General features: G+C 35.2%; 2 protein-coding genes across 11 annotated transcripts; one reads left to right on the top strand and one right to left on the bottom strand.

Annotated features, from left to right (window-relative positions):
- The first annotated feature begins 336 nt into the window (after positions 1-336).
- Positions 337-11,937, top strand: LOC103997705 (pumilio homolog 5). 9 transcript variants are annotated; one of them, XR_001979771.2, is made up of 11 exons: positions 337-528; positions 2,034-2,878; positions 4,506-5,950; positions 6,056-6,197; positions 6,347-6,454; positions 8,583-8,795; positions 8,891-9,001; positions 9,438-9,632; positions 10,654-10,825; positions 11,229-11,357; positions 11,543-11,937. XR_001979771.2 is itself a non-coding variant. In XM_018831414.2 (10 exons), exons 2-10 carry the CDS (start codon positions 2,246-2,248, stop codon positions 11,243-11,245), a joined length of 3,036 nt encoding a protein of 1,011 aa, XP_018686959.2. In that variant the 5' UTR covers positions 337-528; positions 2,034-2,245; the 3' UTR covers positions 11,246-11,937. The 9 variants fall into 9 exon arrangements, 6 of the variants coding, with proteins under 6 accessions (XP_018686959.2, XP_064949538.1, XP_064949537.1 ...); XR_010481745.1 differs by having other exon boundaries at positions 11,522-11,937; XM_018831414.2 differs by having other exon boundaries at positions 11,229-11,937.
- A 3,256-nt stretch (positions 11,938-15,193) lies between these two features.
- LOC135598946 (bZIP transcription factor RISBZ4-like) lies at positions 15,194-26,498 on the bottom strand. 2 transcript variants are annotated; one of them, XM_065093462.1, is made up of 7 exons: positions 26,274-26,498; positions 26,078-26,204; positions 17,682-17,838; positions 17,181-17,258; positions 16,581-16,656; positions 15,815-15,940; positions 15,194-15,704 (listed from the first exon to the last, which is right to left on the bottom strand). In XM_065093462.1, the coding sequence occupies exons 1-7, from the start codon at positions 26,421-26,423 to the stop codon at positions 15,345-15,347; spliced, it is 1,074 nt and encodes a 357-aa protein (XP_064949534.1). In that variant the 5' UTR covers positions 26,424-26,498; the 3' UTR covers positions 15,194-15,344. The 2 variants fall into 2 exon arrangements, with proteins under 2 accessions (XP_064949534.1, XP_064949535.1); XM_065093463.1 differs by lacking the exon at positions 17,181-17,258.
- Between the last annotated feature and the right edge of the window lie 865 nt (positions 26,499-27,363).

Genomic DNA, 27,363 nt, shown 5'->3' with positions numbered 1-27,363 from the left:
ACGGCCATGACACTTGGCGTTTCCACGTGTCAGAATCACGAGTGGGGCGGTCTTGTCCCCCTGTACGCCTCAGTGGAATTACCAAACCACCCTTCGTGGATTACGTCGCATGTTTCCAGGGTAGGAGACGTAATCATCCATTTTATACGCGGTTATCGAAGGTTTTCGCAGCATTTGAATCCTTCCCACTTAATTATTAAGTCGACTCGTATAAAGAAACCCTTCGTTCTGGAACAGACATCGTCGGGTCCCACCATCTCTAACCATGCGAGGACGGGGGCCACTGACGTTATCTGGGGCCTTCCGGGCCGAACGTAATTTCCAAAAGCCCGGGGACCGAGGGTTTTAGAAGCGGAAGGAGAGAGCGAGAGAGGGAGCGCAGGCGAGCGAGGGAGGAAGAAGCCCGCTTTCTGCTCAACTTCTCAGCCCGATTTCTCTCTTGATCGGGCCAAACCGAGCGAGAAATGCTGTTGTTCTTAGATTGGATTGCGGTTAGGGAAAGCTTGGTCTGGCGACGTGCGAAACGGGGTGAGAGTCCTCCGCATGGTTCCCGTCCCCTTATCGTTCCTTGCTCCAGGGTTCGATGATCATCTCGTGTTCCTGTTTGGTTTACCGTTTCTTGAATATAGTTGAGAAATTCGGACCTTGATCTGCCTCAAGTTTCCTTTTCTCTGTGTCCTGACCGTTAAGTTTCGAGACTCTTTCTTTACTCTTTCTCTTAGAATACGCTTAGGATGGTAGGGTTAAGTTTTGGTTTCGATGGCCTTTTTCCTCTTATTTATCTTCAGGTATCTATCGTTTTTGTGCCTACATTTATGTTCGGACTTCTGAGTGTGTGTATTTTATTGTAGTTTCAGTAGATAAAGTTGAAGCAATTTTCAGGTTTACTGTACTATTATTATTTGCTAGTTCCATGCTTGATTTTATCAAATATAAAATTTATGTTTATTTTATCTTCTTGGTGTTTATGGTTTTGGTCTTGTCAGTGGTTGCTCTGGATAAGTTAATCACAGGGGATAGATTAATTGTATAAGAAAAATGGATTGTTACATGCCTAGTGTTGTTAATTGCCATTTTTAGCTTGCTTGGTGAATTCTGAAGTGCTTTGCCCTTATTTGTTGCACTTCTGCTTATCGGTTTTTTCTTACTGTATCAGCAAGATTTTAGATCTAAACTTCTAAGCAGGATATTGTTGGTGCTTTGGCAAAGAACTCCACTGTACCAGATGAATCATATGTGCATCGCTGTGTGTTTCTGATCGAGTCATTTGAATTTTATTAAGTTATAAATTTGATTAATTGGTTGCTATTTTACCAATTTTGACTAATATAAAAATAAGTAGCTTACTGTACCTCTATGCCTAAGGTGTTAAGTTTTGGTTTCGATGGTCTTTTTCCTCTTATCTATCTTCAGTTAACTATCGTTTTTGTGCATGTTCGGACTTCTGAGTATGTGTTTTTTATTGTAATTTCAGTAGATAAAGTTGAAGCAATTTTCATGTTTACCGTACTATTATTATTTGTTAGAGCTAGCCCCAGGATATTTACCAAAGGGTAATTTTGGCAACCCAACAAAGACAATAAAGCAGAAAGAATAAAAGCGACAAGAACACCAGAACACCAGATATACGTGGTTCGGTCAATTGACTTTGACCTACATCCACAGAAGATGAGCAAATTACTACTGCAAAAGAGGAACAATTACAAATGCCTTAGGAAGATGTTCCTAGGCCATAAAACACCCGAAAATACTAAACAAGAAAAACCAAACTATAAGTCCAAACTATTTAACTGAGTATGGACTTAAACCAAAGCAAACACTTAGGTTTTTCTTGTGGTGCCTGTGGTGCATCTGACTTCAAAGCTCAGGCCCTTATTTATAGTTCCAAGATGAGACAACAAGTCTGATTTTCCTGATGTGGGACTATGGGACTTGCCAAACTAACATTATTTGCTAGTTTCATGCTTGATTTTATTCAAATAGAAAATTTATGCTTATTTTATTTTACTGGTGTTTTCTTTTGTCACTTGCAGTTGATCATTTTGTATATTTGTTGGTTGAAAGTCAGCTGCTTCACTGAAGTTATGCAGCTGTTGTTGCAAACTTGCAATGCCCTTTCACCAGCTGGAGTTCACATCTGAATTACAGTAATGGGTGAAAATAACTTGCTTACTTCCAGGAATCTACAGAATATCTTTGGGGTCTAAGTGCTGTTTGCCTAGAAACAAACAGCTTCTTGAAATAAATGGCTACAGAGAATCCATTGAGATTCATAGGGAGTAATAGTCCTGGAAACTGGCCCCTTACTAAGGGCACATCAAAATTTGCATCATCAAGTAATTTAGCGCCGGAAGAGTTGGGATTACTTTATGAAGGACAAAGGTACCATGGGAACAAGAACACTAGTGGCCTTAGTCGAAGTGGAAGTGCTCCACCTAGCATGGAAGGTTCTCTTGCAGCGTTTGACATTATGAAAGGCCAGACTGTTGACTTGGATGGCAGCTTGGAGAACTTAAGCAATGCAGCCCAAAACTGTAAATCTGAAGAGCAACTCCGTGCTCATCCTGCTTACCTAGCATACTACTGCACAAATGTGAATTTAAATCCGAGGCTTCCTCCTCCCCTTGTGTCTCGGGAGAATCGACATTTGATGCAACACATTGGTGGGCTTGGGAACAACAGGAGAATGCCTTCATTTGATGTCACCAGCAATGCATCTTTCTTTATCTCACTATCCGCCCTTTCGACTCATAATGAGGAACCCGAGGATGATAGGTCACCTAGAATTGAATCTAGTGACTTGACAGACAAAAAAACTGATGTTGTTCCTGGGCCTCTTTCACCAGGATGGCATGTGAATCCTATAGACTTGGGACAGGTAATTTGAATACTAAACTAAATTTACTTACAGCTTAACTGTTTTTTTCCCTGTTCTTATCTAGTTGGTAAAAGTGCATTTGCATCTCAAGATTGTTCCTTTTAGCATACCTTCTTTTTTGTTTTTATTGCATGGCATAGGCTGGCCCCTACTAAATGATTTGCTGATTGTCTATGCTAAAAAAACTCACTCAGGCTTTTTTTAACATGCCAATCGGAATGGTATCTGTTCATCAGCATTTACGAATTCAACCAACTATGAGTTATGGACCTTATGCGTTTATTTTATTCCCAGTGAAATTGAACATTATAAGTTGGTATATCACGAAAGATCTCAGCACCCTACTGACCTGACTTGTTGGAGCTGGTATTGTACTGGAATTTAAAACCTTACTCCCAACAACATAAATTTAGAGTCATTCTCTTAGGTAATCTAAGTTCTAAAACAACCAATTCTATTGACATGATGTTTGTTGGTCCTAGTTAGCGTCATGAAGTTGTTTGACATGACCTCAATAGGTGACAGAAACTGAATGTTGGGGTAGTTCACATCTATGTTCCAATTTGATCTAGCATTTATCATGAAATTAAAGTAGCTAACTGAAGCAACAAATATTTGAAATATGGCTAAATATATGGAATTGGAGTAAAGGGACCAGATTGTGGTCTTGTAAAAGATCAGAGGGAAGAGATTGTGGATCAGAAGTGGAAGAAAATGTGAAGAAATTATCTATCTCAAAAACACAATAGTAGGCCCACATTGAAGAAATATAATCTTTCTCATCGAAAAATTCATGTCATATTTGTTTTACATATGTAAGCATTTAAGATTTCATTTATAATTAACAATTCAACTACTACTAAGATTGTATAAGATGAGATCTTTATCTTATCTTCTCTTCAAACTCATCCTGTACTTCTTAAAAGTAAGATATTTTCTTATCATCATTTGAAAGGAAGCCTAAAATAATAATAAGACTTATCTAAGACAAATCCAACATAAAAATATAAAAAAAAATCAGAATTTATAAAAATAAAAAAAATTGAATCTAGATTCTAACTCACTAATATTTTTTTTCCTAGGCTGGGATGCATCAAGAGTGACACAAAGTCGGAAAATATTGCTGCATATTGAGAGGCTGGATTTTGGAACTTACCATGATATGCATTGAGGTATTGAGCCGTGCTGGTCCTAGAATGGTTGGTTTGTTGCATGCATTGCCCATTGTGTGGCATTGTTATATGCCTAAACTAGTTGTTTACTCATGCATGTGCTAAGCAGTATATATGAGTACGTACTGTTTTTAACACACGCTGTGACAACTGGACAACTGCCTGAGCCCAACAGATGCTGTTTGGTGGGATTGAGTGGGTATTTCTTGGTGGAAATTCTATGTTCCTGTTAAGTTCTTGAAATATAAACATTGTATTATATAAACATGGTGTGATCAGGTGACTTTGTTGCTAATTTTTTGTGTAATCACAATGGACATAAAGTCCTCTTGGAATTATTTCTGAATTTTATGGTTGATGAGTATAAATTTCTTTTAATAATTTATATGTCATACATGAATAGTGATTGTTGGTTTTATGGTCTTCTTGAAGTTTGGTTGCTTTTAATGTTTCAGGAAGATTATACTCAGACTCCATGTCCACTGTATGATGATCATTCTTATCCGTCAAGCCGCATAATACTAGAGCAAGCATCAAATCCAGATGAGTTTCCGAATCCTCTAAATGATTCTTCAATTGGCAAGACTAATTCAGAAACAAAAACACCCAGCATTGTTGTCAATTCTCATACGCGTCACCTATGCCTACATTCAGTTGGATCAACGTCGGATGATGATTTTGGTTGTGTATCAGTTCTACGCCCAGCATCCACTGAGAAGACAGTTAATCTACACCCAGGTCAAAATGAATCAACCAATGGCAGCACTGATATACACAACAGCATTTCACCTCGCGGCGTGGTTGATCTAAGTCTTGGTAATATTGAAGATGAGATGAAGAAGCTAAGGCTCTCTTCTGATGGCCACAAAGGTCACCAATCACAGCAACACTTGCAGCAAGTTGGCATAAATACACGAAGATTGTCTTCCCATGTTCAGACTGGTCAGTCTCATGTACTTGCTCAAGGAGTGCACCATTCTCAAATTAGTGGATGTCACTATTCTCATGGACAACCCAAATTACCCTCTGTTGAAGTGCAACCTTTGTTGCAATCCTCTGGCGTTTCTCCATCGTTTGTCACAGGAGCTGCATATGGAACTCCATATTACCACAACATGCAATCTTCTGGCCTACATCCTTCCCACTTCGGGATAAGTGGGTATGCACTAAATCCCCCAGTTGTTACTCCACTTGTTTCTGCTAATCCTCCTCATCATACTGGTAATCTGGTGCCTTTTGAGAATGCTGTGGGTGCAAACTTCAGTGCTAGAGCTTCTGGAGTTTCTTCTGGGGGAAATGTTGCATCTGGAGTTGAGATGCAGCATTTGTATAAGATATATGGGCAGCTGGCTCCAGCTATTCAGCCTCCCTTTCCAGATCCTATATATGTGCCTTTTTATCAGTACCCCTCTATAGATGCATACGCTACTGAAGGTCAGTATGATTCAATGATCTTTAGGGGAAGTGTTTTGCGAAGCTTACCTGTTTCTTCTGGTCTACCAACAGCTCCAGCTTCTTCTGCATATTTGCCTCATCAGACGCCCCAGGCCACAAGAGTTGCTGGTGTCAATACACTTTGTGCTATAAAAGGAGGCAGTGTTAGTCCCAATTACCATGAGAGCTCTCCAAACATCAGTTTCCTGATGCAATTTCCAAGCTCCCCGCTTGTCAGTCCTGTTTTTCAAGGATCATCAGTAGCTGGGACAAGCTTTTCAGGAAGAAAAAATGGCAACATTAAGTTTTCGTTCGGAAATGCTGGTTCTTTATTTGGATGGCAAGGCCAAAGAAGATGCGAGAAGGCTGACTACTCAAATTCATACTCTTTTATTGAAGAGCTTAAGTCCAACAAAGCCTGTAGATATGAGTTATCCAATATTGCTGGGCATATTGTTGAATTTAGGCAAGTTCCAATTTTGTATTTTCTAATTCTGACCATTTTATTAATTGCAATACTGGAACTTTTTGTATGATGAAATGATATCCTTCATATGCTTCTTTGCCTCAGCACTGACCAACATGGTAGTCGATTTATTCAGCAAAAGTTAGAGACTTGTAGTCTTGATGAGAAGACATCAGCTTTTAAGGAAGTGCTTCCACATGCTTCTTCACTAATGACTGATGTATTCGGGAATTATGTCATTCAAAAGGTATAGTGTTCTAAACATGTCGTAGACTCTTTTGGTGATTGATTTTTTTTCAAAATATTGTAATTTCTAAGTTGGTTCTTGTGGAAGTACTTTCGAGTCTTTTCATCAGTATGTGAGGCTTTTCCTATTGATTGCTCTGGCCTTAACAGTTTTTTGAGCATGGGAATGCTGAACAAAGGAAAGAGCTTGCTATTAAGCTTGTTGGCATTGTCTTGCCTTTGAGCCTGCAGATGTATGGTTGTCGTGTAATTCAGAAGGTATCTTCCTCTGGCTAGCATAAGGTCTATTTTACACTATCTTATGTATTTTCTTTGTTGGACCTCAAATTCTAATTGTATGGCTGCGTAACATAACATGAATGGCCAGTGTGATCTTTATGTCAGTGGCTTTGAATTTGTTAACTAGATCTGGCATGATGTTATTTGGATTCATAGATGCGGCTTATTTCTGTTATCAGACAGCAAAGTGTATTCTATTTCAATAATGGAAATCTTTCTAAGACAGGTTCAGGAAAGTTTCTTTTATGCTTGATCAGTACCAATCATTCTTATAGCTATAGAAACTTCTAGCTATAGAAATTAGTGCAATTTTTCCAATCACAGTTACTTTCCAGTTTAACTTGGTCTGCTTGATCGGTACCAATCATTCTAATTATTATTATTTTATTCATTTGAAGGATAATAGTCCTTATTAGCATGCATGCCTTCTCTCAATATGGGTTAATTATAAAGCATGACTGAATTGCTCTCCTGTAATTTGACGTGGTCTTATAGGAAGCAAACTAGACATATGCAATAGAAGATGGACTTAATGGGAACAGACCGTGTGATCTAGTTTACTGATTGCACAATGCTGAATATCACTATCTATTTTCTTGCCTTGTACATAGCATAAAATATTAAAAATAAAACACACATATAGTTCAGGTCCATTTTTCCGGTGCCCATGGATTTGATTTAATGGTAGCGAATGAGGGTAACCATTCTGTGATTTTTTTTTGAGTTACATTGGATTATACAGCTGTTAACTATTTACGAAAGCTGAGAATTTCACAGATGTACACTGCACAGTTTGGAACTTTTGATATTGCCAGAAAGCAAGCATATAATTTTCCTTTTGAAATGGCAAGAAAGCAAGCATAAAATATTTTTTAGGTTGTTCCCTCAATTTATATGACATTGAAGGGTAGTAATGTTGAGAGTGGCATAAGCAATATTATATCAATTTGAGTTGTCTGGAGCAAGATAAATGTCTCAAACTAAAAGATAGTAGCATTGAAAGAAAATATGGAATATGCATGTTCACCCATGCCTCCCTTTAATGCTGCAGATTAGGCAGGTTTTCAATGTAAAGGTTATGTGGAATTTAATAAACTGGTAACAAGGTGTTAATGAGAGGGTAAGCCTTAGTACAATGGCAAGATTGCTTTTCTATTTTTGGTGATCAAGGTTTTAGTCATGAAATGGTTTTTCTACTTACAGAGATGGGAGATCATGCATTGGCAGTGACCTCGTGCACTATGTTCTTTTTTTCTTTTATAGCGTGTTAATGTTATAGCTGGACACTAATGGGAATAGTTATCTTAATTATGAAACTAAAAATGCTTACATGCTGTTCTTTCTATCATACAATGATGGAAGTCCTCTGATTATCTTTCAAGAAATTATTGATGAGACTTCTTTCAAATGTTTATCAACTTCAACTTGTGCCCTGGATGTACGACTATGCTACATAGCATATGCACAAACCTAAGCAGGGGAGGTTTAATGTGTGCAGCCTTAACCCTGCAAGTAGACTATTTTTGTGACTCAAACCTGATTACCAAGGCTGTGCAAAGACTGGCTCTCAAAATTTATTTAGTAAAACAAATTATGTTGTTTGTATTACAAAGCAAGTTATTAAGCTAATAATCATTCATGAAAGTCCATATGAAAAGTCTAGGCTGTTACCACTATTATCCTACCTGGGTATTTAAACTGCATGGAAAATTTTGATTTACTACTTGCAAGAGGATCCACTTGTTGGAAAAAGAGAATATACTGCCGTGATTTTTGGTTTGTTGCTTTTTAGTCTTGCATGATGTTCCAAGTTAACATATAGAGAACCATGCATTATTTTCCTGCTTCCATCGAGAGCGCTTAAAATTGTAGACCTTTAGCGTATATGCTTAACATCAACTTTTCTTTTGCATTTAGTTTGATTCTTAAAATGGTAGTCCTTCAAAGTTAATGAGCTAAATGCTTAAGATTATACTAGTTTTGGCAAGTTAATCTTGTTTAAAGCTGGAAGTAGCACTTTCAATGGGTAGGGAAATTTTCTAAGCCTCTTGTTTCCCTCTGGCTCCATCTCCTTGCAGGCCCTTTAAATTATTTTTCCCAATTGCAGGCTCTTGAGGTTATTGAGCTTAATCAGAAAACACAGCTTGTGCAAGAACTCGATGGAAATGTCATGAGATGTGTTCGAGATCAGAATGGGAACCATGTGATTCAAAAGTGCATTGAGTGTATACTGACACAGAAAATTGGTTTTATAATATCTGCATTTCGTGGTCAAGTTGTAACACTTTCTACACATCCTTATGGTTGCCGAGTGATCCAGGTTAGAAAATTCATGATTTTCTAGGCAGAATTTTGGTTCTAAAATCACTTGTACATACTGCTTTTTATATTCTGAAGCTTATCTCCTATTTGTAGAGAGTGCTTGAGCATTGTACAGATGAATCTCAAAGCCATTGGATTGTGGATGAGATTTTGCAATCAGCTTGCCTGCTTGCACAGGATCAGTATGGCAATTATGTCACACAAGTGAGTTACTTCACTTTTCCCTTTGGTTCACCCCATTCTTATATACAAATAAAGGATTGCATAGTCATTCATCAGTTCAGGTAATGGGAAACTCTTACACCTTATGCTTAATTCTTGAATTTTAAATCAGACTACAATACCTACTATGTTATCTGTTGGTCAACATGTCATGCCCAGCATGGCATGGATACTTAGTTCAGTACTAAGAAGAAGTGAACATTTTTTGGAGTCTTTGATCGCATAATCTAACGATTAACCTGTAATTGAAGTCGCCCATTTGGGTGGTCTCTAGAGGAGACGAGGTGTTGTCACAGTATTTTTTTTTTCTTTCATTTCTCTCTCTCATTTTTGTGTAGTTGCTGCCAGAATAAGCCTTAGTAAGAGGGTATCTTAACTTTTAGACTGGTATATCCTGACATAATTATATTGGTTTCAGCATGTTTTAGAGAGGGGAAAACCACATGAAAGAAGCCAAATCATCAGCAAATTTTTTGGGCAAATTGTACAGATGAGCCAACACAAATTTGCTTCAAATGTTGTTGAGAAGTGTTTGGAGTATGGTAATATTGAAGAAAGAGATCACCTGATCAAGGAAATAGTTGGACATACTGAAGGAAATGATAATTTGCTGGTATGTGCAAATACATTAGTTTGATGGTTTGACGTCCAATTGGACTTTGATAAGTGAACTTTTCTGTTGTGACTCAGTTTGAGAACCTTGTTGTTGCCTGTTCCCATTGTGCTGTATTCAGGATAAAATTCTAGATGGCTTTTCTGTATCGCATGAAAATAACCAAATGCTCATCTCCACTAGCAGGAAACTTGGCTTCATGGTGCCACAGGCTTTTCCAAAGCTTTTTTGGTCTGCATATTGTTGTCAACATCAAAATTTTTTTCCTTGCCATAACTTAAGCAATAGTGCGTCTTTCCATACTTACAGGCACATCTTGCTATATTGAGTTCATTTCATACTATTTCTATATGGTAAACCACATATTGTGTCTGATTCATCCGTTTATGCTATATACAGTATTTTGGTAAATATATACTATTCCATGCATGCCTTGGTATATTTGTTGCCAAACTGGTATTTTGTTGGCTCATGCATGATGCAACAATTAGCTTATACGGTGTTGTCCTGGACCTAATTTGGTTTTAGACACTCCATGTGCACTAATTCTGCAAAAGTATCTATATACAAGGTGTCATGTCCATTTGGCTATGTTTGCCATTTCTAAGGTAGCAGCAATATGCTTGTAGTAAATTGTTACAGAGAATAGTATACACATGCTCCTATGTGTGCATGCAATCTTAAAAAGGAATAAAAAAATTTCTTTTCTCCACATTATCAATTTAAAATCATTGTCAATTTTTTTGTAGCAACCAAGTCCTTAAAAACGTTTCTGGAAACCATTGACCAAACATAGTAAGTACCAATTGAGGTTGTTACAGTTTGTTTCCGATCATTGACTTGATTGACTATTTCTTACTCCAAGAGCTTTTTTGGTTATTTCTTGTGGATTAGATGATGTTTTACAAGATCTCCATGCAGCTTGGTCGACAGAATGATTCTTCTCTACTAGGGATGTAGAGTTCTTTCCAAGTTTACCATCCCCAGTTCTTATGTTTAACCTTTGGCAGCCCTTTTTCAGGTAATGATGAAGGATCGGTTTGCAAATTATGTGGTCCAGAAGATTCTTGAAATAAGCACTGATAAACAATGTGAAATCTTGCTGGATCGCATAAGAGTTCATCTGCAGGCTCTGAAGAAATACACCTATGGGAAACATATAGTTGCTCGGGTTGAACAGTTATGTGGTGAAGGTACAGATTCATTCTCTACATATTAATTTGCTAGCAAATTTGAACCAATATGAAAGATGTTATAAGATGGTTTACACTGTGCCCTTGTTCTGGCTTCCAATTCTATGTAGACCTTGTTAGCAGGTGTCTTCCAGTCTGCAGTGGGACTTATAAATCTGATATACTAGTACATTGATTTGCATCTTTTTATGATGTAAATAAACCAATGCTAATTGATGTACCTATTCTCTGACTATTTGGGCAGATCACCCTTTCTTTTAAAAGAATCTGTAGTTGTACTCTTGGCATATAAAATGTCATTTCAAATATAATTTTTGCAAAGTTAAAATGCTTTTGCAGATATCGTGAGCTTGCTATAATTTTGTGTTCATTGCTAAAAGTTTATGCCATTTTGTGGTCACAGCTGCTCCTGACTCATGAAAGGCGAATCAAAGTTGCATGGTGGCCCTGCTAACTCACCTGAGGCAAGCTCCCTAATGAGACCTGCTGGATTTCTCCCAGTTATTTTCTTGGGAGCAGCTGTGAGCTAAAGGTCAGGGTATATATATATAGTGTAAACCTTAAAGCTGGTATAGTATATGTATTTTGTAGGAGTCTAGCGTAGGTTACATGGAGTAAAGGGTATGCACCTGCATTATTATTATTATCACCTCTTGATTTAACATGTTACTGACGATGGTGATTTGGGCTAACCAGGTTTATTATATGATGGAATAGGTTTTTGAATTGGACCTGTGGTCGAGAATAATATGACTGACAACTGGGAAATATTGGTTCTCTATTCTGGTTACAACATGATGCATTTAATGTTGGTTTAGTGGAAGTCAATCTGATTGGTGGGTGATTGTAGTTGCCTTTGCGTGGTGACAAACTGAGAATTATTGGTCCGATGTTGTGGCGATTGGTTTCAGCTGACTAGGAAATCAACAAATGCTGATGGTACAAAATTTTTTTATATTATTTTCCTCGTCCTTAGTAAATAGTTAACTATAGATACTATTATAAATATTGTATTCTGTCATGCAATTATTTCTTGCCTTATTCCTAGTTGTTTGTTCTCATTTTACAGTTTCTCGTCAATTTTTAAATAATACTTCTTGTAGAGGTTGTTCTATGAACTTCCTTACGTCTCTGTAAGTTGTACCATTGGATTCCTGAAATCCAGAGAACTTTCTCGGACTGGATTTTTGATGTGTGTGCATGCATATATATATATATATATATATATATATATATATATATATATATATATATATATATATATATATATATATATATATATATATATATGGGTACTTTTTTGATTTTTTTCTCATGAGGTGCCATATGTTTTTTTTTTTCATATAGGGCCTTCAAGTTTTTATAATTTTGTAAATGCCCTTACCTATGTGTGGAGTTGTTGACTATTGTTTGTCATGTTTGTCGTTTTTACCTTTTGTTCTCATTGTGATGCTTCACTCAACGTATTCATTGTCATTATCTTTTGCTCTTATTATACGGTCATGCTTACTTGTCGTCTTAACCCTTTGCTTTTATCATAAGGCATTGTTTGTCCTTTCCTTCTTGTTGCCTTATGTCCTTTGCGCCTATCGTATCGTTCACTCATCGCTTTCATAGCTTTTGTCCTCGTCTCTCATCGTGTGGCCTTATCCACTTCCATGCTTGTCACCCCCATACTTGGAACCATCGTAAGGTTTCATCTTCTCAATGTGGCACTTGTAAGCTTAAAAATTATCCTTATGATTTTGTTATACAAATAATTTTAATATTAAATTTTGAAATCAAATAATAATAGATCAAACTTATGATAAGTATCTTTTAATATTATTTGAAAAGTTTTTATTTGATTTGGGGGTGTAGAATTAGATTTGTCTTCTTCTCTCTTCTTATCCTTTATAAGACTACTATGAACAATGGGTTAGAGAAAAGGAGATTACTATGAGCGATGGATTAGAGACAAGGGATGATGAGAGAAGATTTGTAATTTTTTAATAATGTCAGGTATCTTCATTTCCTCTTATTTGTCTTTAATCTTTAGGAGGTTCTATCCTTTTATAAGTGTGAGAATAGGGTCTAGTAAGTAATTAGGAGAGTCTAACACTTTCTTATTTTAATTTCTCTCCTAAGAAATTTTACTATAATTAATTTTTATTTTTGTTAGTTGATAATCATAATTAGAATATAATTATATTCATAATATATTTTACTTAATTAGATAGGATCACATAGTTTAACACTTTCTCACTTGACCTATTAATATTAATTAGTAAGGTCTAAAAAAATTAAAATCAAAATAAATAACATATTTTTTAAAAATAATTTTATTTAATTAATTTTTTTTAAAAAAATTATAATTATGTATGAATTTTAAAAAATAAGTCAATAAGCCTAATAAACATAATATCATATTAAGTTTAACTATCAAAATAAGTCATGACGATTGTATATCATCAATGTCATATTTTCTTCTATTTACTATAATACTATTAGTCATTTCTAATATAATCTAAATGATCTTTGTGTTGGGAAATCTGGGATGACATCACATGCTGAAAGAACAAAAAATAAAAATCTTAGAATTCTCACAGAAAAGAAGGTTATATCCTTGTGCAAAAATTGGTGCATAAAAATCTATGAAAATGAAAAACTATATGTACAAGGGAGATTGTGCTACATAGGAATATTGTATATCCCTGAAAACCTACAGATCTATGGGAGAGGATGAAGGAGGTCAACTGTCCTCTCTAGCGGTGATCCACACGATATGGGTTACGGAGATGCTCTTCAAATAGCTGCACAATCTTCATCGTTGCATGCACCACGCAATTAAAAAGAGAGTGCCTCTTCTTGTTGTCCACACACCCTAAATAAGGGGTTGTAGGTTGAGGAGGAGAAGGAGAAAGGATAATAGGAGGCGACAACAAAAAAGAACCTAGCCCATGGTCCTTTGGTTCTTTTTTATTTATAAAGGTCCTTTATCAACTTAACCTTAATGGATCCTACCATATTTAATACTAGATCTCCATCCAATTACCAAGCTTCTTAGATTAGTGGATCTTTACCCAATAATATTTTATTAATTCTTATTGGATCTCATCCATATGATCCAATAATTTAGGGGCTTATTGGATATCCAATAAGATAGGGGTTCCAATGGATATCTTATATTCGAACATCTACTCATCGCAACACCTATCATATGCGTGTGACCCTTTAAGCTAAATACTGAGTTGATTGTGACTTATACTTATCAAAATTCCTTCTAGCTTAGTGAATTATTATCTTCATAATTATTATCTTTATAATTATTCACTCGACTTATCAATTATAGACGTACTAGGCTATTATGCTACAATCCCCAAGCGATACAAGGGAATCTAATCATTTGAACCTGTCTGCCCTCAGTTACTGTGTATCTATAGTCTCTAATCCATCTAATATCCTAGAGACCGTATACCGGGTATGGTGCTGTCAAGTCAATATGGTTTCTATTCGAGTCTTGTTCTAATCGGATTCTTTTGGGGAACTCATTCTCTTTCAATCCAAATGACCTTGGACAAGGATTGTTTGAGTAAAAATACATGAGATATTTCTCTCATGACATCGAGAGCGGATGCTCCTCTATTGATACTCAATAGCTCTCGTAAGGTTAGCTACTACTCCTAATGACCGATTGTGTTAGATCTGAAACTTCAAGGCCTATAAGTCCGGTATCAAAGGGTGAAGTACTCATATAGAACATCCTTGGTGTCTTAAGTCTAAGGACCAGATACACCACTAGGACGATGAAATTGTTGTCTGATAATAAGGCATCATCAACCATCCAGCATTCTATGAGCGGATTATTTGGTGAATTCATTCTCTAATGAGCACCTGTATTTTATCCATAGTGTTTCCACACGAGCAGCTATGAGACTAGTGGCCTCCATTATATGGACGAGTATACATTACACTAGTTTATTTAGTTATCTCGATGTCCTTCTCGAGTAACCTATGATCGAGATTATTTAGGGTATGTGTTTAAAGACGAATCGGTCTCATTATCGTGATCTTATCATGATCTAAATCCCATTGTATAAATCCATGAATATCATAATATATTCATGCTAGTCATAGGTGCCCTGCATAAGTGATGACACGTATGACTTGACACGTAATATTTTTACTTATTATTATTATTTTATTTTATCTGTTATTTGAATATATTATAATATTTATGAATCTATGCAATAAAAATCAGATCTTATACCAATTAATCTTATTTAATTAGGTAAACTTATAATTAGTTTACCCAAATTGTGCTCATAGATTTGGGCTTACCATTCACCCAATTAGGCTGGTGAAGATTAAAATTGATCAAAATCAAAATTGATCAAAAGTTGATTTTTTTTTTTTTGAATTTGATTGAAACTTAACTGATCAAACCTAAATCCTCACAATTCCTTAAAAGTCCATAAGACAAACAAACAAACCAAAATAATGTAAAGTCCTCAACAGTGGTACATGGAAGATTAGGATGCTACTTGAGCATTGTGCCTGTGTTGGAATCGCACGCCCAGATGTCAGTCACACAGCTTGCCACTTCACTAGGAATTCTATTATGTAGGCTGCCTATGCTTGCATTGCTCAACCCGGACCTGAGTGCTGCAGTTTTGGCATCACCAGTCTCCATTCCTACGTTCTGAGCTCGTCCACCAGCTGGGATGCCAATGTAGCTCGAGTCATCTCCTTGGAATTCGATGGTGGGGAGGAAATCTGATGATTCCTCACATGGCAGTTGAGGGTTTAGGAACTGTGGTGACCCAACACTGCTTTGGAGGAGATGATCTAGACTGCAAGCTAAACTACCTCTGGTGACCAAATCTTCTGCCATCTTCACCTGCAACAGTTGAACAGAGTAGTAGTTCTCTTGCTTGTTCTATTTCCGTGAGCCAAATATTTATATTCCTGCTTTTTCTATCAAATATGTAGGAGTAAAGAAGAGGCTACTTTAATTCTCAGTGCTTCCACATTTGACTTGAGAACCCGATTATTTGTGACAGCTTCAGTGAATTCCTGATTGGCATCTGTTAGTTGCTTGAATAGAGATTCATTTTCCCCTCGAAGTTGATTAACCTGACAAAAATAAAAGCAAAAATGTTAAGAGAATATTCATATGTAAAGAGATTGAAGTAAGGATTGAAAGAGTCAGATAACATATACTGAGTTTATCCCCATGACTGAATAAGCATAAGCCTTTGGATGCAATTGATGTCCAATCTGATATAGGTTAACTCAGATCAATTTGATCCAGACTTATCATTCAATTTAACAAATCATAACAAACATTTTTGACTAATACATTTTTCTCTTGATCAGCTCCTTTAATAATCAGTGTTCTTTAAGATGAATTTGGAGAACAAATGACATGATGTCCTCAAATGCTCTTAGAAATTTTGTTAAGACCGCAAATCTGGAAGGTCAACAAAGGGATGACTTAGTGTTGTAGGATGCAAGCTTGCAGATTTCCCTGTATCTACAGTTCCATTTTCATTTACTCTATGCATCAACCTGCTCATGAACATTAAAAGATAAAAGCAATAGTAACTTTTCGTTATTCATCAAAAGAGAACTTTCAGTGATCTTGTTCCATATATTAGTCCACCCTGCTGTGAAAATTTTGCTCTTAGCGAGAAAATATGCATAGATACTTCGGGTATTCACATCTACCACTAAAGCAACATGAAAGTGAAGACTAACTTTTCAGTAAGTTTACCTGCGACTCGAGATCAGCTAGATGGGCTTGCTTTCTCTTTCTTGACCGCCTAGCAGATTCCCGATTGGACACCATCCTTAAAAACAAGAACAACAATAAAAGAACATCACAAACAATAAATAATTCCTCACTGCATTTTCCTTTTGATAAGTAATGAATAGATTATTGTTCTTTACAAGTTACGCATCCTGTGTACTATGCACTTCGGTCAGAGCATAAACCGTGGACCAGCATCGACAATATTGCATAAACCTTGGATATAGATAAAACCATTCAAAGAAAGAGTTAATGCTAACTACTGGACCCTCTGAAAGGTTAAATATTTTTGTTGCTTGAAAGTACCCTCACCCAAATCAATTAAAACGTCTTCTCTTAATTTCATTTTGCGCTCTTAAATTATTGCAACATTAAGAATTTTACCCTTATTTCTCAATAATTCCATTTCATGTTCTGTTCTTTATGTATAATTACATTGCAGCACTTGCTTCGGCATTCATGATGGGAACTTCCAAAATTCCTGAGTCATTATAATCTCGATAGATGGAAATAGCATCAGATATATTAAAAACCATATTTGTTTATTAATTTACAAAAAGGCACCTTCTTGTGACCCCCTCATGGATGAATACAGGTTGGTTGATGCCCTTCTTCATGAATAAGAGACGAGATTGTCCTTCCCTAGAAATATGGGTGGAGGAGAATAAGTTAAGGAAAGAGGGAAAACAGGGTAGGACATAAATACTTAAGTAAGAAGGAAGAATGATGAAAAGGTGAGAAGTGAGAAGAGAAAGAAGAAAGACGGGGAGGATAGAAAACAGAGTTCTGTCATCTGTGTAAAAAGAAAAAGAGAAGACCAATAATTACGAAGATTAGAAGAATCATCAATATATAATCGATGGACAAACCAAAATGGCCAAAGGGAACCAAACGAGTGTATTTTCCCTTTGGCTCAATTTCTCTCTTTCTGTATGAACAAGAATAATATGATCCTGAGAGGTGAGAGCACACATAGATTGTTTCATGCCTAGGCACACAACTGTTTTGAGCAAAATGCAATGTCAAAAACCTTCTCAAATGAAGCAATCATAGTACTTGATTTACCTTCGCAAGCGTTTGATGTCTATAGCATCTGTGCTTTGTTCACAAGGCCCACCTTCAATTTCTAGGGACTCCTCATCTGATTGCTCAGACCCGCTCGTTCCCCCAAGAGTTTGATTTGCTTTTGCCAAAAGCTTATGAGATGAAGTTGGTGTCCCATCTGAAACATAGAAGCAGACATTTCAGCTTGTTCATAGAGTAGAAACCTCAGACCTCAGGCATTGAAATCCTGCTTTTGGAATGTTGAAGTTTCATGAGTTATAATTCACAGAAATTTTTAATATTTATGCATAGGCTTTTCTAATCCAAAGACAAAAGGTCCAATTTGCAAATCTAGTTGTAGAACCAGAATTCACAAGTGACATAAAATGCTGTTTTGTTTAACTTACAAACTCATTCCATGTGCATATATTCTTTATACAATTGCTTGGCTTTCTAAATCAATTCAACTGAATTTTCCTAAAGCAGATAAAATTTAATTGAATTTAAAGAATGGGGAAATAAAGCAATTTGTTTAGGAATTGGGCTCTCTTTCCTGAGACAAACAGTATTGTAGATCCATCAAAAGGGCCCATCCTACTAGCATCTCAGGCATAGGGGCCCTAATGTCCAGAGACTTTCTGAGAAAGTGACAGAATCTGGGTTCAGAGAATTTATGAAACTAAACAATTGTCATTTTTTCCCCTGGATTGGAAGATTAGATAAAAGATAAAAATGGAACTCAAATTCTGGCAATTTCAATTTATTCTCAGATTTGGTCGTTAAAGATGAGCAAAATGGAACAAGAACTGCATATTATACAGTTCTATACAATACGTATACAAAATACTAATAAGACTAGTATCTTATGTGCCCATAAACATAATTACATATAATACATATCATCTAATTCGAAGGACTCATATCATCTAATTCAAATAGAAGTAAATTTTATCTAAAAGAGGGATACTTTTCTTTAATATGTACTTTGTTTCTCATCATCATCATTTTCCTTAGAGAAAATTTACCATATCTTCTAAGATCTCAAAGGATACAGCTTCTCAGGCTCTAATCCCTGAAAGCTGGAAAGGGATAGATTACCTACTAAAGAGAAAAGGGTCACAAATTATTACCTCAAATTTTGAGAGAGAGTTCTCTTGCCAACATAGTACATTATTAAAAAAACAACAAATCTTTGTGAATGTCCTTAATGTATTACTCTTTTATTGTAGGCAAGTGAAATCACAAAATTTAAGATAAACATGGTTAAGGATTTACGTACTAAATGAATATGTAAATGTTTGGGGAATTAATATGCATATCACCAAAATTTTATGCACTACTACCTTTTTTTTTAAAAAAAAAGAAGTTAAGATTGCAAATATATCCATAAAGAGTGAGTGATTTTTATATTTGCCCTTCCAAACTTGACTTTTACATACATATCCCTGTCAAACTCGAAAACTTACAGGTAGGTATATCACTTTGGTTTACCCCTATCAATTGATCGTCAGCATATATTGATGTTGAACTGCAACTGATGTCATTCATTTAAAAAATATTTGCATATGCATGCCATCTAAATTAGTAATTTTTGTATTTGCTAGTATAAATTTAATTTTAAAATGCTGAATCAAATAATCAGTGAAAATTTAAGTGCACATTAGATATTTGAAATTTAAATCTTTTTCAAACTCATTAGAAACCTATTGGTTAATCTGAACTTGACGAATGCTAATGCCAATGTCATATATGTAGGGTTTAAATATTTTACAAAAATATATATGTGATATTTTAATATTTTGAAGGGTGCTATTTCCTAAAGTTGAAACTAAAAGAAACTCCGATTAAATATGTTCGATTCAATTTATTTTATTTATCTATTTTTACTCATTTAGCCGGGTTGAGCGATCATAGTCCTTCTCAGAGGTTATCTCCACGAAGAAAGAAACAGAAATGAAGGATCATGAAAGTATACTATGTTAGATTATGTGACCCTTTATAATTGGATTCTGATGATAGATATTAACCAACAGAAAAAAAGTTCATATTATAGTAGGGTTCCTTAAGGGATGCCTTTGATGAGAGAAACTCTCATAATAACTTATCATAGACCCTCTACTCTTGTCTATAAATAGACAGGACCTCTAAGGGCTAATCAACGCATCTCATAGAACGTAGTTGAGAGATTATGATTTCTCTTTCAATCTCCTTGAACGGGTTTTCTGAAAGGATAGGAAGAGAGGAGAAGGAGAGTCTAGTTCTCCTTGCAGATTAACCGTTGTTTTAGATCTAAAAACGATGTCCTTACATATTACACAAAGATTTTTTTCAGATGACATCAAAAGGTACACATCGTAAAACTAATCTAATGTTATTTGATTTCAATCCTGTATAAAAGTTTTTTTTCGCATTACATATAGCATATAATAGTTTTTATACTTACAATTGGTATCAGAGCCTAGATTCTTGAAATCTAATACCTTAGATCTGTTGTTTTCTAATTTACGATGTTTAAATGATCTGCTTGCAGGCAATGTTAGATTCCTTGTAACGTGATCTTCAATGATTGCGAAGGGTCGCTGTGCAGCACTGCTACCAACCTTATTGTGTACGACCAGCGGATTTGCTGGTGGCAGCAGCTGCGTCGGGCAACGTGTGCGTTGTAACGGCAGTAGCTGCATCGGGCATCGTGCGCATCACAACAGCATCAACAGTCGCGAGCAATCGCGCATCGCAGCGATGGCCGCGAGTCGAGCGCTGGGCCGATAGCGTAGTCGGCAGTTGGGCATGGGCGGCAATCGCACACAGGTGCATAGGAAGCTACATAGGCAGCAACATGCACACTCGACGGTCGCGCGCAGGCAGAACCCTCATCCTATCACATGCCTAGTTAGTGCTGCAAGGGGGTTACATAGTCAATAGCCACCTGTAGGTAACGGCCGCACGCGAGCACAAGCAATGCCGTGGCGACGATAGTCGTGCGTAGGCAATGGTCGTAGCCACGTAAATGACGATCGCAGCCGACGATAGCGTAGGCGGAAGGGTTTTGGCAAAATTACAGTTTTGCCTTAGGGTTGCCTTTTAATCAAATTATAGCTTTGCTCTTCTGTTTTTTATTAATGTCTTTTAATATTTTGATAGTTATGCCCTTTAGAAATATCATAATTACACCTTATATCTTGTTAATAAAATTATAATTTTGCCCTTATGAAATTGAGAATTTCTAATTCATATCCTCAATTATAAAATTGATAAATATGATTTATTATAATTGTGATTGAATTTGATTATAATTATATTTTTATTATTTGATTGAATTTAATTTTGATTAAAAAATTATAAATTATGATTTTCTTTTATAGCTTTCTCATATTTTGTATGTGGTAAATAAAATCTTATTTTTGTTCTTAGATATTTATTTGGTTATCCGCATGTATATATTTAAAATTATGAAATAATATTTATCTTTCACGTGAAGACATGATTTATATGTTACCATGATTATTATATGAGTTTTTTCTTTTGTTGATTAATGTTTAATAATTATTATGATTGTTATTCTATTATTAAACTATTTAGTATAAATTAAATTAAATTTATCATTATATTATTTAGAATACAAAGGACAAGGATTGATGAAAAGACATGTACTCTTTGGATCAAATTATTTAGAATGATTAGAGCATGTGAAATTCACACTAGGCATATTAGATCTTGACTTAGCATTGCTTGTTGAAAAGCCCAACAAAAGCCCGTAGACTTGACTGATGAAAATATTGTAGAACAAGTTAACGAAATGAAAGCTTGGGAAAGATCTGATAGGTTTAGTTTAATGTTTATAAGAATGACGATTGCAAATAACATAAAGACTTTATTACAGATTGCAACTAGCGCAAAGGAATATTTAAAGGTTATTGAAGACAGATTTAAATATGTTGATAAGTCATTGGCTGACACACTAATGAAATAACTGACTACGACTTAGTATGATAGCACTTGAGGAATTTAGGATCACATCCTCAATATGACAGATAAAATTATAAAACTTAAAGCATTATGCATGATTATTGATGAGCACATTTAAGATTCACTACAATACAAATAAGGATAAGTGGGACTTGAATGAGTTAATTAGTATATGTATTCAGGAAGAATTGAGATTAAAACAGGAAAGTTCATATAATGTCATAACTACTACTCAAGGAGTTGGTAATAAGAAAATAAAATTAAAATATCATCCATCAAAAAAATTTGTCAAGTCAGGAAATGTTAAACAGACTAATAAAAAGAAAGCTTTTACAGTAAAGTGTTTCTTTTATGGCAAAAAAAGATATATGAAGAAGGACTAAATTAAACGTAAGACTTTGTTCGAAAAGAATGGTATAAACTCAACCTTTGTATGTTTCGAATCAAACATTACAATAGTTCATTCTGATACTTAGTGGATTGATTCTGGTGCTTCAACTCATGTTACCAATAATATGCAAGAATTTTTTTCAATCCGGAAACCAAAAGAACATGAAAGATTCATCATTATGAAAAATCGTCTGAAAGCGAAAGTGACGTCAATGGGAACTTATCGCCTATGCCTAGAGACGAGTCATCTAATGGATCTTGTTGACACATGTTATGTTTATACTATTTCTAGAAATTTAGTTTTTCTATCTAGAATTGATGAGTTAGGATATTATCTTTCTCTTGGTAATGGTAAACTCAGTATATTTTATGATTCAATAAAAGTTGATTTTAAAATTCTGTGATGGTTTGTACAGAATTAATTTGAATTTTGAGTTTGTAAAGATATTATTGACCTTGCAATCAAGTGTTGGATTTAAATATAGTTTCAGTAATGAAAGATCTTTTATACTATGATATAGAAGATTAAGACATATCTTCAAAGAAAGAATTAAAAGTTTAGTGAAGGATAACATTCTGGAATATTTAGATTTCACTGATTTTGATGTTTGTATAGATTGCATTAAGGGAAAGCAAACTAAATATATAAAGAAAAATATCACAAGAGGTAAAGAACTCCTTGAGATTATTCATTCTAATATCCGCGGACCACTCTATATTCCTTGTTTTAGTGGAAAAAGGTATTTCATCATATTTATAGCTGATATGTCGAGATATGACTATGTTTATCTAATACATGAAAAGTTTCAAGCCGTTAACACTTTTGAAGTCTATATAAATGAGGTCGAGAGACAATTAGATAGAAAAGTTAACATTATCAAATGGGTGGTGAATTTTATGACAAATATGATGACTCCGATCAGAATGTTGGTCTTTTTGCTAGATTCCTAGAACAACGAGATATTTGTGCTCAGTATGCATTACCAGGTGTGCCATAGCAGAATAGTGTTGTTGAAAGACGAAGTCGTACTCTTATGGATATGGTTAGGAGCATGATGAGTTATTCATCTATACTTAAGTTAATGTATGATGAAGCTCTTAGGACAGCTATGAACATCTTGAATAAGGTTCCTAGTAAGTTGGTTCCATCAACTTCATTTGAGTTATGGATTGGTAGGAAACCTAGTTTGAGACATTTACATATCTAGGGGGTGTCCTGCAGAGATAAGAGTATTCAATCCACATGAAAATAAATTAGATCCAAGAACTATTTCTGAATATTTTATTGGTTATCTAGAAAAATCCAAGGTTACAGATTTTATTACTCTAATCATAGTACGAGGATAGTAGAATTTGGTAATGCAAGATTCCTAGAAAATGACACAATTAGTAGGAGTGAAAAATCTCAAATGATCAATTTTTGATATTGAGAAGATTCAGGTTAATTCTCTCATATCATCTCATATTCGATAAATTGTTGTTCTTCAAATCAACGAGAGAATTAACGAGGGTGAACAACAAAAGAATATCGATGAACTCTCACATGACGTTGATGTCGCCGCTGATGATCTTGTAGAACGATCACAATTGGCAACTTTGAGAAGATCTCAAAGGAAAAGGAAACATATCATTTCTGATGATTATGTGATATATCTACAAGAATCAGATTATGATATAGGAATAAAAAAAGACTCTTTATCGTTTTCATAAGCCAGAGAAAGTAATAATTTTGAAAAATAGTATAATACAATGAAAGAAGAGTTAAAATAAATAAACTAGAATAGTGTTTGGGAACTCATTGAATTACCCAATAATTGTAAAAGAGTCGATTGTAAATGAGTCTTTAAAACAAAATACGAGCAATATCGAATGATACAAAGCTAGACTTGTAGCTAAAGGTTTTTCTCAGAAAGAAGGCATCGACTACAATGAGACTTTTTCTCCAGTTTTTTAGAAAGGACTCATTAAGAATCGTTATAGTATTAATAGCTCATTATGATCTTGAGTTACACCAGATAGATATAAAAATAATATTTTTGAATAGGGATTTTGATGAGAAAACATATATGGAACAACATGAAGGATTCATAGAAAAGGAAAACGAAAGTAGGGCTTGTAAACTTAAGAAATCCATTTATGGCCTTAAACAAGCTTCCTAGTATATAAAGTTTCATGATACCATTACTTCCTTCAAATTTAAGAAAAATACTATTGATCAGTACATATATATATGAAGGTAAGTGAGAGCAAGTTTATTATATTGGTCTTATATGTGAATGATATTTTACTTATCAGTAGTGATCTTGGTTTATTGTACGAAACCAAGATAATTCTCAATAAGAACTTTAAGATGATTGATATAAATAAGATAGCCTATGTTCTTGGCATTAAAATATTCAGGGATAGATCTCAAGAATATATTAATCGTATCTTGGAGAGATTTAATATGTAGCTTTGCTCAATCAATGATATACCTATTACTAAATATGAAAATTTCAGTCAAAACTAGTGCCCGAAAAATGACTTAAAAAGAAATCAAATAAAAAATATTATTTATGGGTGCATAGTTGAAAGTTTATTATATGCTTAAACCTATACAAGACCAGATATCAATTTTGTAGTTAGAATGCTAAGTAGATACCAGAGTAACCCAGAAATGGAACATTAGAAAGTTGTAAAAAAAGTAATGAGATATCTACAGGGGACGAAAGATTATATGCTCACATATAGGAGATCAGATCAGCTTGAAGTGAAGGGATATTCAGATGCTAATTTTACAAATTACATTGATAGTAGAAAATCCACTTTAGGATTTATATTCATGTTAACCGGTAAGAAAATTTCTTAGAAAAGCGCAAAGCAATCGCTTAGTGCATCGTCAACAATGAAAACTGAATTTGTGGCATGCTTTAAGAACACAAATCAAGTTTTATGGCTACGAAATTTCATCTCAGGATTTAGTATGGTCGACTCAATTGCTCTGTCGTTGAAAATATTTTGTGATAATACTACAACAGTTTTCTTATTTAAGAATTACAAGTACTCTAGTCACATCAAGATGATACTTGGTGGTTAGAAAGAGAATCCAAAAACAACAAATGTCAATTGAGAACCTGAGCACCACTATGATGATTGTTGATCCATTTACCAAAGCTTTACAGTGTAAAATATTTAAAGAACATGTTCTTAGAATGAGACTTATGAGCAAGCCATAAAAGATATGATAACTCATGTTTAAGTAGATGCTATTATTGATATTTTTTCTTACATAATTAAAATTATTTGTTTATGTTATTCTATTTATATTTATGTTTATACATATTATAGTTGAATGTAATAACAGGACTGTATTGATAAGACAAATTACATAGGTCATTATAGACTATGTTAGGAAAGACTAATAATATTATGGTACATAGAAGCGAGTATAATATTAATGATATTTAACCACTATGATTTGTATTGATAGTTGGATATAATATAGTGTTATTGTGTTTATTAGATTTATTAGCTTGTTTTTAAAATTCATGACCATGTATAAAATGCTTTTCAAAATTTTTTAGAATTCAATTAGGTAAAATTATTTTTAAATAAATTTTATTTTATTTATTTTGATTTTGAATATCTCTTATATCTTATCAATTATTGGACCAAGTGGAAGAATATTATACTATATAGCTCTTTATAATTGAATAAAATATATAATAAAACTAATTGAATTATGATGATAGATATTAATCAATAAAAAAAAAATTATATTATAATAGAATTCCTTAGTGGATCTGCTCTTACTTATAAATAAATATGACCTTTAAAAACTAAACAATGTATCTCATAAAAGATGCAGTTGAGAGTTTACAATGTTTCTCTTAATCTCCCTCAATCATCTATCTAAGTAGTCCAATTAAAAGATAAGAACAGAGAATAAGAAAACTAGATTTTTTTAGATGACATTAAAAAGTATATATAGTAAAACTGATCAAATATTATTTGATTTTAATCTAACATAAAAATATTTTTTTAATCATATATAATATATAACAGTTTTTATGCTTACGTACCACAGATAGAGGATTGGGTATCCATGTTCACCGAGATGTTAGAGTGCCTGGGCGTCAGAGACCACGCCTGGCTCTCTCTGCTCAGTAGCTGCCGCCCACCACCAGTCGAATGGCCACTTACACCAACCTGCTTCGATTCACGCCTTAAAACAAGAGACGCAATTAGATCTTAGGGATCATCAAAGAGGGAACTCACCCGATCGACGAATCCGAAATCTAGAGCTCCGGGGAGGAGTAACTCCTCCAAGGACGAAGGGGGAGGCCGAGGGGGGTTCCGCTCTCCGCCATCGCCTCCATCCGGCCGCAGGAACGCCTCCAGCACCAGCTCCGACGCGCTCTTCTTCATTTCCCCGCCGTTGCCGTCGCCTGCCTTCGCTCCTCCCGAAGCCGATGCGCTCCAATACGACGTCCGAAGGAAAGCAATGGGAAGTTATAGAAAAGCAAAGGAAAAGGGCAAAAAGACAAAAGGTACAGAAGATGAGGGATGGGGAAGAGCGGGTCCGATTCAATGCCCTCGTTTCTTCCCATTACTAACTAAAATGCCCCTATCATGGGCTCCCATCTCGATCTTGGTAGATGGCAGTTCAAAGAATATGGTACAATGCAGAGGTAATTTGGGGATTTTGGTTGTCGGGTAATGGAGGTTGATTTGGATCCGCACCGCCGGGTGGAGAAAAAGAAAAGCAACAAATATGTATTCCACCGAGTACGACACTTTTTCGTACCCCTTTATTGCTCGTCCAATAGATCAACTCTCGTTTGTATCCAATAAAATTGCAGGTAGTGCCTTGGGTATCGACATAGGTAGCAAAAGTATTGCTCGTAAAAGCTATTGCGGCTTACTTGTCGGTTTGTGCCTCGATCAGCTGTCTCTCCTCCTCCTGCTTTCTTTGCGGCTTGATGACCATTCGGGATTCATTCATTAAGTGGGACCGCGTCCTACGTGTCATGGGATCCTCGCGGCGTAAGTGAACTCCCAAAACTGTAATAAAACGGTGGTAACGCTACAACCCGGTCGAACCGGGTCGACCCAAATCGGTTCCCTGATACGAGTTGTAAGCATGGCTTAGGGAGAACCGCACATTTCCATAAGCACTACACAGCGTGCATACAAATCTTCTCAGTTCCTTCGTAAGAAAATGATACATATGTGTACGTATATTCTCAGGATTAATCAGATTTGTGTGGAGCTAACACAATGATCAAAATGACACGAGAAGCGAATGAAGTCTCAGAGAATTATGATGGTTTGATGCAATGGGAGATGGGTCTTGATGCATGTATAT

This window comes from Musa acuminata, chromosome BXJ2-1 (assembly GCF_036884655.1).
Source record: "Musa acuminata AAA Group cultivar baxijiao chromosome BXJ2-1, Cavendish_Baxijiao_AAA, whole genome shotgun sequence".
In the NCBI taxonomy this organism is placed as follows: domain Eukaryota; kingdom Viridiplantae; phylum Streptophyta; class Magnoliopsida; order Zingiberales; family Musaceae; genus Musa; species Musa acuminata.
This window is presented reverse-complemented; position numbering and strand designations above follow the sequence as displayed.

Coding starts and splice junctions, on each gene's coding strand:
- LOC103997705 (XM_065093464.1), top strand. CDS start 2,246: ATGGCTACAGAGAATCCATTGAGATTCATAGGGAGTAATAGTCCTGGA. Junction 6,198..6,346: donor GGAATTATGTCATTCAAAAG/GTATAGTGTTCT, acceptor TGGCCTTAACAG/TTTTTTGAGCATGGGAATGC. Junction 9,633..10,653: donor AAGGAAATGATAATTTGCTG/GTATGTGCAAAT, acceptor GCCCTTTTTCAG/GTAATGATGAAGGATCGGTT.
- LOC135598946 (XM_065093462.1), bottom strand. CDS start 26,423: ATGAAGAAGAGCGCGTCGGAGCTGGTGCTGGAGGCGTTCCTGCGGCCG. Junction 26,205..26,273: donor ATTTCGGATTCGTCGATCGG/GTGAGTTCCCTC, acceptor GAATCGAAGCAG/GTTGGTGTAAGTGGCCATTC. Junction 17,259..17,681: donor GACATCAAACGCTTGCGAAG/GTAAATCAAGTA, acceptor CCATATTTCTAG/GGAAGGACAATCTCGTCTCT.